Below are 12,526 nucleotides of genomic sequence, written 5' to 3' on the forward strand. Positions count from 1 at the left end.
ATGGAGGTTCACCTTTGAGCTTTTGAACATCTTTTTGTAAAGAAGATAAGCTAAATTTTTACTTTTTACATATATTGAGCTAACAGAGACATACACCCAAAAGCCTCGCAACCATAATTGCAGCGACAGGCAGTCCAACAAAGTATTGATTAAGTGGAGACTAAACACAAATGAGCGCCACACCAGCTAATCGGGAGATTTGATTTATAGAAGTATTGAAATACTGAAAGCTGAGTACAAGTGGATCCTGCAGTTTTGAGATTTTTATTTGTAAAATATTTTGAAATTATGTATCATTTACTTATTGCTAACTAATTATGCAATACTTAATGATTGCATTTTCCATAAAATCCCATTAAAATACATTGAACTTAGAGGCTAAGAAGGTAAGGCATTGTAAATTGCAACAAAATGAGTGAATAAGTTTGAAAGGCCTTTATTATCAAAATGACCATTAAATCAAATATATTTATGCAATACTTTAACATGAAACAACAGCTTTAACAATGGTGTGAAGTGCTGCTCATCTGGAATTTATAATGTTTCATTTGCAAATACTCCTCATTTAGATAAGTTCATGACATAATGCGCCATATCTCTGGTTGCCTTGTTTTTGTTGTGACTATATTGTTACTAGGTCCATTGCAACTCGGTGACATAAAACAAATCCTGACACTTTTTATTGTGTGTGGTCTCGATGATGCTCATGAATTCTTGTTTGGAGATCTGTGACTAAACTGGCAGTATATGTACAAGATCATGTCCCTCCCATACACACCCACACACACACACACACACACACACAGAAAAGACATGGGGAGATCGGATGACCATCAGCTGTGCATGTGCAAACACATGATGGTCGAACCAGATACGGATCAGGGTCACATTCTTTGGGCTGGACACACAGCCTCATCCGTAAAGCTTCCTGCTCTCTTGTGTCATTGTCTCCAAGCATTAGAGCCTCATTAATGTAGTTGCACACACACATGAAACACACACAGTGAAACTCACTAACCCTATTGCGGGTGGTAAAAACATCCCCTGGCCTAAAGATCTATTACTGGCTTATGTAAGGATGTGTACAGCTAACCACAGTCAAACTTCACAAGGACTAAATAAAGCCACCAAATATATATACACATGCAAACACACACACACAAAAAGGCCTACAAAATACTGTAAAATCCATAGTTTTAAATACACAACAATTTTGACATATTTCTTTGTCCTGTAAGAAAATAATCAAATAGGTTTTTATCAATATGCAAGATATAAATGTGGTTCCCTGCTTATTTTGTTCAGTTGTAAATAACTGGTTTCTTATATTAGTTTAGTTTTATTTAATGCAGACACAAAATATCAACCAAAAGTACAAAAAATGCATTAAATAAAAGTTATTGATAGGTATGAATGTCATTGATGCCTTATCAGTAGCTTGGAAGGAACATTAGAGGAACTACAATAAATAAATAAGAAACTCAAGGATTTTCAGAATAAAAATGCCTGTGTTTTCAGAACCACTTTAATTTGCATTGTGTTCACCGCACAGCAATGATTTTGTACAGTGTTGAACAAAGCACAATAACCAGCTCGGCATTTCTCCACCAAGCTTGCTCCAGTCAATTTTTAAATTTTTTTTTTTTTTCCATTTTTTTCTCCGAAGAGTTTTTGCGGCGCTAGTGGCTCGTATTTTTTCTACAGTAGGCAGACAGGAAGGAGGGTGAGGAGAGGGGGGAAGACATGCGGCAAAGGTCGTCGGAACCGGGAGTCGAACCCGCGACGTCCGCGTCGAGGACTAAGGCCTCGAGGTAGGGTTAGCACGTGGGGCGTGCTAACCCCCTGCGCCACCACAGCACGCCTCTCAATTTTTAATTTTTATTTAATGTTTAATTTTGAATGCTGAGCCACTAGCTGTTGGATTTCCATGAATTGCTTCTGAGTGAGCAGAAGGTAACCAGTAAATGTAGAACCAGAACTCCAATGCAATCCCTACACTGCTCTTTTTCTCATAAGGTCTCATCAAGATATTATCTATCTCATTGTTCTTATACTTCTGTTTCACAACAACTGGATTAAGTGTTTTGTGTTGGTTTTTCCACAAACATTATTACATGTTCAGCAATAGCACTACAGCTTTGGATGTAAAACATACCCTTTATCTGTTTATTATTTTCAAAACTTTTCTGGGGATTAATTAAAAGGCTAAGAAACTCAATCCTATTGCTTACAATTTGTGATATAATATTAAACAACAGAGCATCATGGTTTTACTTGTGGTTCCAACTCATTATTATAATGCCATGCATATTTTGTCTTCATTTCTGCCATCTCTACCTTCTAGAGCAGTGGTTCTCAAATGGGGGTACGCGTACCCCTGGGGGTACGTGGAAGTACTGTAGGGGGTACGTGAAGCTTTTCAAAATATTTTTAAAAAATCAGTAGGCTCCTCATAATAAGTCTTGGGAAAAATTATTTTGTAAAAAGTTCGATAAAATATAAATGTGTGTTCATGCACTGAATTTTATATTCAGTATTTAGTTTCAATATCCTTTAAAATAAATAAAATAAATAAAAATGTTACATACTGTTCAAATCAAATGTACAATGCAAAGTGATTAAAGTGCAATCTTCTTTTTTTTGATCCTAAAAGAGGTAACATTTTTTTTTTGTGAGCAAATCTTTATTTATTAAGTTAATTTATTTTGTAAACAAAATATAATTTATTTATAATTAAGTTATAGATTTATTTCTGTGAACACATTTTAGTTATTTATGTATATATTTAATTTTGTACCATTACAGAGACCAATATAAATTAGCAACGTTTTGCATATTTCAGGTTTGACTGGTTTTATACCTTCCTGGTGGTCATCGTCTTCTGTTTTTCTTTTTTGCTTAACCATGCAATGTTTGCAATATGGATGTATTTGTCAGGTTCACTGATATAAGTTGTTTGGCTTTAATAAATCAGACAGTGATTTTACAGCACTGTACCTCTTTTTTATTCCAAAAATGTTTTGCCCGTGTCAGGGGGTACTTGACTAAAAATATATTTTTAAGGGGGTACATCACTGAAAAAAGTTTGAGAACCACTGTTCTAGAGGATTTTATTTTTCTGCAGTCAGAATATTTTCTAGCCTTACCGGTGTGAAACTGATCACACCAGTGATAAAGTTCACATAGATACAAGACCTGAGATGCAGGCAATCTATCCTGGAGCTTTCTAAAGCTGCAGGGCTGTAGCAATATCAGTGGTTTAGAGGCTTGTTCTAGATTCTACTATACATGGCTTACTGACAAACTACTGTCCTACACTCTTATCTGTTACACCTCTGTGTTCTAGGTGAGGCAGAAACTGCGTGCCATACATGAAAATCTTTTATCAGTCACTTTCAGCAGCATGACATAGTGTATCACCATGTCAGCAAAGAGGTTTAAATTACAGTCGCCATCCTAACCATCCTGACCATCTGCAAAGTGGCGTTCTGAGCCGCCACAGATCAAGGGAGCGCATGGACCTGGCAACTCTTCTGATATTCCAGATAGCAAAAGTGTTGCACAGGACAAATAGCAGACAGGAAATGAGAAGATATTAGATACAGTAAGATTGGTAAAAGCCGATATAAGATTATGCAAGAGACTGTCTTAAAACAATAACCATCTTGTACACACACCAGAGCGAGCAATTTTTTTTTGTTTTCTTTTCTTTCTTTATTTTAAATTGGCAGCACGACACACACATACACACCCCTAGACACACATGCCAAACTGGAGTCGGGTACAATTCGATCCTTTGATGTTTGTATGTGTCCATCTGCCTGTCTGTCCTTCAGCCTGCCTGTCTCCATCTGTTATTAGCTGAACTTTGAGAGTCGTTCTCTCCTTGATACAAGACTTATGTAACGGAGGTTGACAGAGAGCTATTACAGACTTAACACAGCACATACTGGTTCTGTCAAAGCTCCCGAGACAGACACGCAAAGAGGCCCGAAATTCTCACCATTCCCTGTCTAGCTGATTTTGCCTTGGAAAGTAATTTCATATCCATACATGGCCTGAAAATGAACTGGATCACAATCAATACAAAACTAGAGAAAGCAGGTTAAAACTTTCTGACTGGGAAAAACAATCCTACAACCCCATAATTATCTAGACTCCAACTAAAAAGTTCTTGTGCAGGATTAGATTTACTATCATGCACATCCGAACAGTTTTTCACTCAACTTAATAAAACAGAGCCTAAACTTTTCAGCTTACAGACCTTTAAAATATGAAATTTAATAGAAAAGCAAAATATTTTTCACCCATATTTTTAAAAAACTAACAAGTACAACTTTTAAGTTTGATACATTCAAAATGCAACCAAGCTTGACCAGCCCAGGCTGATGATTGGTGAGACAAAAACTCTAAAGTTTGATCTTCTCTATAGTCTGAGAACAATTTCAGACTATATTTCTTTAAATGTTGAGACATGTCAGCGGGAAAATGTGAAAGAACGAGACTTCCAGCTGATAACAGGAAGAGTAAGTGGAACATGCTGGAATTTGAAATCTCATAACTGAATTCTTTGGGGAATGTTTGGAGAAGCTGTTTCAGAAATGTTGGCCTCAGAATTTTCCTAATCGTTACATTAATACGATAAGAGTTCAAATTGTCCCATCTGTGTTCATTTTGTGTTTGTTTTAAATGACTGTTTCACAGCAATTGCTTTCTAGCACATGTGAGGCAATATAAAAAAGATAGTTCATCTTTCACCCCTAATGGCAGAAATATTAGATTTTAACATTTAATGTCTTACATAATCTTGTATGGGTTTGCAAAAACCAGAAATTGTAAGACTCTGATCAGTGGATCCCCCCATTATTACATACATTACAGTTGAAAATGTCTTGCTTATTTTTACCCATTTCTGTATTGCTGCTCAATTCAAAATCCAAACGCAACACCTCTGGTTTTTAAGACAGAAATAAGACAAATACATCTAAAAAGGAATTCCAATAATGGCAAAATACAACCCTAAACCCCGAAATGAATATAGATGTATGATTTGTAAAATTATAAATCTACGACAGTAGATGATTACAATCCAAAATACTGTACACTTCCACTCAGAAAATATGTCTTACTAAATCCAAGTCAAAAGTTCAGAGTCACTTCAGGGATTCATCACTGTCTTGAAGGGAGAATCACTGCTGTCATTTGACTCTCATTCCACTCTGCCCATACATGGTCACGCTGCACATTTGGAGAACTATTTTATGTCTCCCCTCTTGCAGACTTAAATGAAAACCAGCTGATAGAGCAGGCATGCAACCTACAGATGACTTCATCATTCCCTATCAATCTCAGCTCTTCGAACACTTGTTCTTTCTCAGCATTTTTATAACAGTTTACAGTTGAATTCACCAAAAGAAACAAGGCACGACAGTAGAAGTTTAGCCAACTTAAAAAATGTGCTTATAAACACACATCCTGTGTTACAATGATAGACTTACATGGTTATCCACTAGGGAGGATCCAGCTTGAGGAAATTGTACATCAATATCAAATACGAGATGCATAGTGTCACCATGTTTACAAGGTTCTTAGCAAATCTTTTTTTTAATAAAAAGCAACCTATTTAGTTGATTCTGTTATTAATATTTTTCCTGTGTAACAACATAAAAAAATGTTTAGAGGTTTCGATAATCTAATCCACACTGACATCATGTTGTAGAGTCTTAAAGATAAACACCAGCGCTGCCAAGTTGTTTTAGTGACTTCATGTGGCTATTAAAACCGAAACACAGAACACGCACAGTTCAGATATGTGCATCATAAAGGAAATACTTCTTGTAAATCTACATCAATGCAAGCAATGAGCCAAAATAAAAAACTCTCAACCAGATATCTGGTTTTCTCAAGTGGTCGCCTCACCTCATTGAACCGCGCCACTAGGTCCTCCACAGCATTGCTGCGCTGAGCATTCTGCGTGGGCATGGCCGGCACCGACAGCGAGGCCTTGAGGTTTGGGTGGCGTCTGGTCTGACACTCGGGACTGCCAAGATCTCGTGTGAGGAAGCAGAGGTAATCTAAAGGAAAGACCTGCAGAAAGACAGACAGTTGGTGAAGTACATTTTCTCACATTTTAACTTCAATGTATTTTTAAGACTCAACGCAAAGTAGAGATTACTTGGGATGGAAGGGAACTGATGCATGATTTAAAAGTGTTTTCCAATTAAAAATCAGACATGTCATGCCGTTACATTTAGGCCTAAATAAAAATAAAAATAAAGCTCAACTGACTGTCAGCAGAGGTAGATTAAAAACCATATTTCAGACTTTGAACATGTCATGAAGCATAAATGAATCCATCTTCTGAGCATGGTACAATAGCAAATGTGCCAAAGACGGGGCCGTGCAGCTAAACTCAAAAGGTGGGTCAAGGAGAGAACAAATGGAGTTGAGAAGCCCTTGGTATCTCTGGAGGAGCTGCAGAGATCCACGGTTCAAGTGGGAGAATTAGGTGAACTATTTATCATGGACTGTACTAATGTGGCTTTTATGGATGAGGAGGAAGAAACAAATAAAAGTTGAAAAATATCATACAAAATCTTACATGAAGTTTACCGCAAGCCATGTAAAGCAAACAGCAGACCTGTGGATGAAGGTGATCTGATCAGATAAGACCAATATTGTCCCCTTAAGATGACTGAAAAATGGTGAGTGGTCAAAAATTATCACTGCACATCCACCCATGCTCAACATAAACCATGGTAGTGGCAGAACCATGCTTTGGGGATGCTCTTTCTTCACCAGAAACATCAAAGCTGGTCATAGTTGATAGGAGGCGGCATCAGTACTGTAAGAGATTTTTGGTTTAGATTTGTAGATTTGTGGTACCTTTTTTAAATTTCTACATACAGTACATTAAGTATTTAATTACAGTGTTTTGTTTCTTCATTTCTCTCTTTTCCTTATCCTTTAAGATTCTTATGCATTTCTCCTTTTTGTTTACTTTGAGGAGTATTTTTATGTCTGTTTTAGCTACTATGTAGGATTTTGTGTAACATTTATCTGTTTGGAAAGTGAACTACAAATCAAGACTGCAAAAGACTTGAGGCAGGAGTGGAGGCTCACCTTCCTACATGACAAAGACTAAACACAGAGACAGAACTATGATGAAGTGGTTAGATCAAAGATAAATAATGATAGAATGGCCAAATCAAAGTGCAGACAGAGACCCAATTAAGAATGTGTGGCAAGCCTTGAAAATTAAAGCTCCATCCAAAGCTCCATCCAAAATAAATGTTTAAAATCATGAATCATTTCACTTTGACTTCACAATTTTGCACTGAAACACACAAACACAATTTGTGGTTGTATTGGGACCAAATGGAAATAATTTCAAAGTGGTATAGATTCTATTGAAGTGTGTTGTGTTTAAACAAAAGAAACTTATTTGTTCTTTTTGAAATTATTTTTATTTATTTATGAATTTAAAAAATCATAGTTTGCATCAGAATCCTCACCCCTATCTGCATATTTTACCTGTTGATAAAGCTGCTGCTCCTGCTCTGTGAGGATGCAGGCGATCTCCTCTGGGAACTGAACGAGGTGGCGCAGCTCTGCCAGCTCCTTGCTGATCCCGCTCACACTGGGAGGAAGAGAGCTGCTGCTGGTCATACTGTTGGCCAGCTGACGCTCTGAATGAGGAGACAGAGAGGATTGGAGACATGTAAAGACAAAGCATAAGTTTTGCATTATGTGCTTAGGTCATATCAACATCTATAACTTCTTAAGGAAGAGTAAGTAGAAAGGATACAGAGGGGTGAAGAGGACAAGGTGGGAATGGAAAGCAGAAACTACTCATGGACATGGCAGTACATTAAAAAGGACATAAAGCAGGAACAAGCAAAAGCTGATGTTTCCCATTCAACCTTATAAGTTTAAAGCTTCACTGAAATGTGTTTTTTCATTTTATCCTGAATATTTAAAGTTTGCAGACACATAAAGTCCCTGTGTACCATGTAGTCGTCATCAGTCAACAACAGCAAGCCCACTTTTTCCTTTAGAAGTAAAGAGCATAGATCACCTGCAAGTTCCTGTGTTTGGATTTCAGTCAGGCCCATTAGTCTGTCTGTTTACACATACACACGCACATTCGCACAAATGCAAACCTGTCCCGATCTCTGCTAACAAAGGACTAATGAACAGTTTCTACACTGGTTCAGGGGCTGCCAGGTGGACATTCTGTACATTGTTGGGATGAATGCCGCATAAACAAACTTTTCCAGGAATCATTTAAAGGGGACTCTTTCAAAAGTTTTATATTGCAACCATCAGGACATGATGCCTATTTTAAAAAAGCTTGAACTTCTACAACAATCCATTAGGATGAGGTCTGTATGGGTTGGTGATTAGTCAGACCAAAGCTATGACAACACATCTAATCAGAAAAAAAGAAGATGTCCTTTGGATCAGCAATACCACTACATAAACATAATCTGTTATTATCTGTTACAAAGATGTTTGAGTTAAGTGTCTTGCAAGACACTTAACTTAAACAGTTAAGTTTAAGTTGCTGAAAGTGGCTTTACATAGACCCCTTTCAGCTTATTGCTGTGTTGAGATTATGAGTTGCATAATGTTGATAGTAAAAGCAAGACGATGTACATCCACAAACACCAACATCAGGACCTAGAGTCTCTCTGGTCATTGTCAACTGTCATATGAAGAAGCCTATTTACTCTTTCTGCAACCACGCAGACACAAAACTCTGTGCGCAAACGTATCCAGACACTTACTCAAAAGGCCGACCATGGTAACCCATAAGATTGGCAACAGGTAGGCATGGATACAGCAGTGAGTGCTCTGCGGGAGCAAAACTTGCTTATTTACACAGTTTGATTTGTGGATCCGGCCTCACAGCTTCTATAATGGACTCTCAGCATGAGTGCACACGAGCGTGCAGGATAAAAGCGAGGACAGAGTATGTGTAAGAATTACACTGAGTGGATTTTACAATCGGCTTTGGATAATAACAGTTTATATAAGCTTTTTATACGCCTTGTAAAAAGGAGTAATATCCTTTAAAATACATGTTGAAAACTTCTTAAAAATGAATTATGAGTAACATTTTTAAATGCTGTAAATGGAAGTAAGTGTTGCTTTTTGTTTTAACTATAAGAAATTAACTATTTTTATTTTGTGTAAATATTATGATATATGTTTTTTTTTTTAACTGAAATATAACATTAAAAACATCTCAGTTCTATAAAAGAAGCAGGTTAAAAATGTTCTGAATCAATTGTAATGGACAAATAGGTAGAAAAGAAAATCTTACTTCTTACATATTTTTAAAAAGTAGGCTTTAATGTTAATGAAAATATATTTTTAATATGTATTGCTTGATGTGAACCCTATTTCTTACAAGAATTATTTGCTACATTGCCACTCCTGTGAAGTGGAAATTAAGACAAGCTCAAATTATTCATCTCCATTTGATGACTGTGCAGCAGCCCTTCATGCTCATTCATTTATTCATCCTCTGAACAAATGCAGTCAAGCACAGTTGTTAGCCAAGACAGTGACAAAGAGGTCTTAAAGATATTGAAAGAAAAAATGTAAATGCTAATGTAAACCAACACTATGAGGGAGAACATAGCCAGTAAACAGAAAGTAATCAGTGCATATTGTCAAGTTTTTCAAATTCTTTCACTTACTTTACTTATGAAGCTTAAACTGCCTTTCTTTATGGAAAAAAAAGTCAAATAATCACAAATCGCAGTGAGAAGTGGACAGTATTTCTAACCTATAAGTTTACCTGATGCACTAGATACACACGATGATAAATATTTTTAAGAATTCGGCCCTCTTCCTTTAAGACTGATAAAATATGAGCCAGGAGTAATTGAAAATGATGTCGTTGTGATTATGCATGGATTTACTCATCTATAATGCATGATGAATACAAAAGGCCTACGTGCATGTTTTTGTTTTGCGTGTGTGCTTTAATACAAGCACTTCTGAATGCAGTAGCGGATGATGCAGATTAGCTGAACATCCTTTTTAACAATTGTACATTGACTATTTGTGTTCTGACAACAGAAAACAGCTGTTTTGATTACGTTTATATGTCAGAGGTGAATCATTTGAGGACTGCAGCGTTTAATATGGTTTACCATACACCCATTTTAACTTATTCTTTTAAAATGATGGACCTTATCTATGGCTATTCAACATGGGTAAACGCCATGCTACAGAATAATTATTGTTGATTATAAGGTCTACACACCTCTGCTGAAATGCAGGGCTGATGTGATGTAAAATAAACCACGAGAAAGACACTTTTATGGTGTAAAGTTCTCCAAAGGTTCGTCAAGTTACATTCATCCTGTAAAATTCAACTTTAAACACTATAAGACCGGGAACAAATCTATTAAAGCACAGATGATGCCACAAAGTGGTTGGATAAGCATGCACAGCTCACTTCAGCACTTTTTGATTTAGTACTGGCATTCAGTAAAGCTGCGCAATATATTGCCTCAAAATTGTCATGACAGTTTTGATGAAAACTTAGGTGTATTAATATTTCAAGGGCAAAACATTCACACATTTGGGCAACTCGAATTGTACTCTCTTTAATCTTCAAGCCTGATATAGATTTTAGTGACAGATTTACTGGAGCTCAAATAAAAAATGAGAACATCTTGATAATGACAAAAAATGCAAGAGGAAATGATAATGTGGATTAAACGCAATATCGACATTCAACAAAAATATCGTAAATGCATGTTTTCATAAAACTCTGAAGTTCCATTAACTCAGATTGAGAAGACATGTTGTCTTCCTGACCTTCTTCAGACAACAGCCAAAGTTGTTTTTTAAGATTTTGATTTGGAATTTCGCTAGATCATTTCAAAAGGCTATTTCTCGTCTGCTGAAGCAATTCTTTTATTGACTTTGATGCAGCGTTGGACTTTCAGTAATGCTTAAAAGAAAATCACCAGTCATTTCTACCTAGAACAAGATTTACAAGACTGTTTTAGCTATATTTAACCAGAATGCCCTGTTCTAGCCAGCTTCGTGCTTTCGGAGTGGTCTCTGGTCTGCTTTGAATTCACATGCAGACTTGAACAAGAACAAGATTTCAACTGAACAGAGACCTAGGTTTTTAGATGGACCAGAGAAAGCTGCATGTAAATAAACACAATTACTAATTAGAATGAAATAAATGAGAGAAAGAGAGACATATTGAGCTTATGAATCAATAAAACAAATGATCTAACAAAAAAAACTCCTGGGCAATTTGAAATACCATTAATCATCCAAATACTACCAAATAAAACAATGATCTTAAGGGATTACCCAGGATCAATTGAGACTCGTATACATTTTTAACTTGTTTCTTTGGTAAATCAAAGGGATTTAAACCAACCATAGAAAAGAAACCTTGAACGTAGATCTTTTTAATCTCTCTGGCAGACAGTGGCACACATTTGAACACTGTTTTCATGAGCATGTCAAGAACTGATAACTTCCTCTCTGGAGAATATAGAATACTTTAACAGGTGCAGCACAAACAGCTCCAGTGAAATGACTCCAAACAAATCACTGCTTTGAATTTATAAATGTTTGTGATTTTATTTTTTTGTCTTTTCAGGATGGCACCCAATAGAGATCTTCAATAAAATATAAGATTTGATAAAAACCAAGCCCTAATAAACATAACAGATGTGTAAATAATAGTTTGAACACTTAAGGTTCTTGTTCAAAGTGAATACACCTCAGGATAAACATCACTTAGACACTTAAACACAGCAAGCACAAATGATCAAAAACTGTGTAATGATTCATAATACATAAATACACTCAGGCAGATATTATACTGCTGTAGAAGCAATAAACAATATGTGAAACTGCTAACATGTCTTGCATATCAGAGAGTTTCCTTTCTGATCAGATAAACTAACTCTTTCAAAGAAAAGGACTAGCTGCAGGCATCTAACGTTGAATTTGCTTCTGATTTTTTTTTTTTTTTTTGGTGGAGATGAAGCCAGTGACAGAAACCAGAGAAAAGACGTTTGGACAAATCCAATAAACAGTTCTGTGTTATGAAACCAAGGACGATCAAAAACATCTGTACAAGTACTGAAGGATTTATAATGTTTGAGGAAAATGGAGTTTAAACTCTCATCCCATGGAAAGTCATTTATACTTCACAGTAACTTAAACTAATCAGACTGAAGTATAACAGAGGATTCTGGACTCTTAGACAGTTCTAATGATGATTTTGTGTAAAGGAATCACAGTGTGCAATTTTTTTCATTTATCCTGTATTCAATTACAGCAACCTCCACAATTTTAAATAGGTGGAATAATGAGTGTTCAATAAAACGGGGACTTGGTGACAGGGATTCTGAACTCCTGGATATTTCTAATGATGGCTTTATCTAACGGAATCACAATGTGAAGATGTTTTCATTTACCCTCCACAGTTTTAGTGACACAAAGTCATATTCAATAAACTAGAAAATGTGTT

The 12,526-nt window shown here is 36.2% G+C and overlaps 1 protein-coding gene across 5 annotated transcripts in view; it reads right to left on the reverse strand.

Annotated features, from left to right (window-relative positions):
- The window catches only part of plce1 (phospholipase C epsilon 1), an 84,041-nt gene that overhangs the window by 26,492 nt on the left and 45,023 nt on the right, over positions 1–12,526 (reverse strand). For all 5 annotated transcript variants that reach the window (XM_023340966.1, XM_023340965.1, XM_023340968.1 and 2 more), the window contains 2 exons: positions 7,534–7,688; positions 5,920–6,087 (listed from right to left, as the gene is read on the reverse strand). In XM_023340966.1, coding sequence (XP_023196734.1) covers positions 5,920–6,087; positions 7,534–7,688 — 323 coding nt within the window. The remainder of the gene's footprint in view (positions 1–5,919; positions 6,088–7,533; positions 7,689–12,526) is intronic.

This window comes from Xiphophorus maculatus, chromosome 10 (genome assembly GCF_002775205.1).
Source record: "Xiphophorus maculatus strain JP 163 A chromosome 10, X_maculatus-5.0-male, whole genome shotgun sequence".
NCBI lineage: Eukaryota > Metazoa > Chordata > Actinopteri > Cyprinodontiformes > Poeciliidae > Xiphophorus > Xiphophorus maculatus.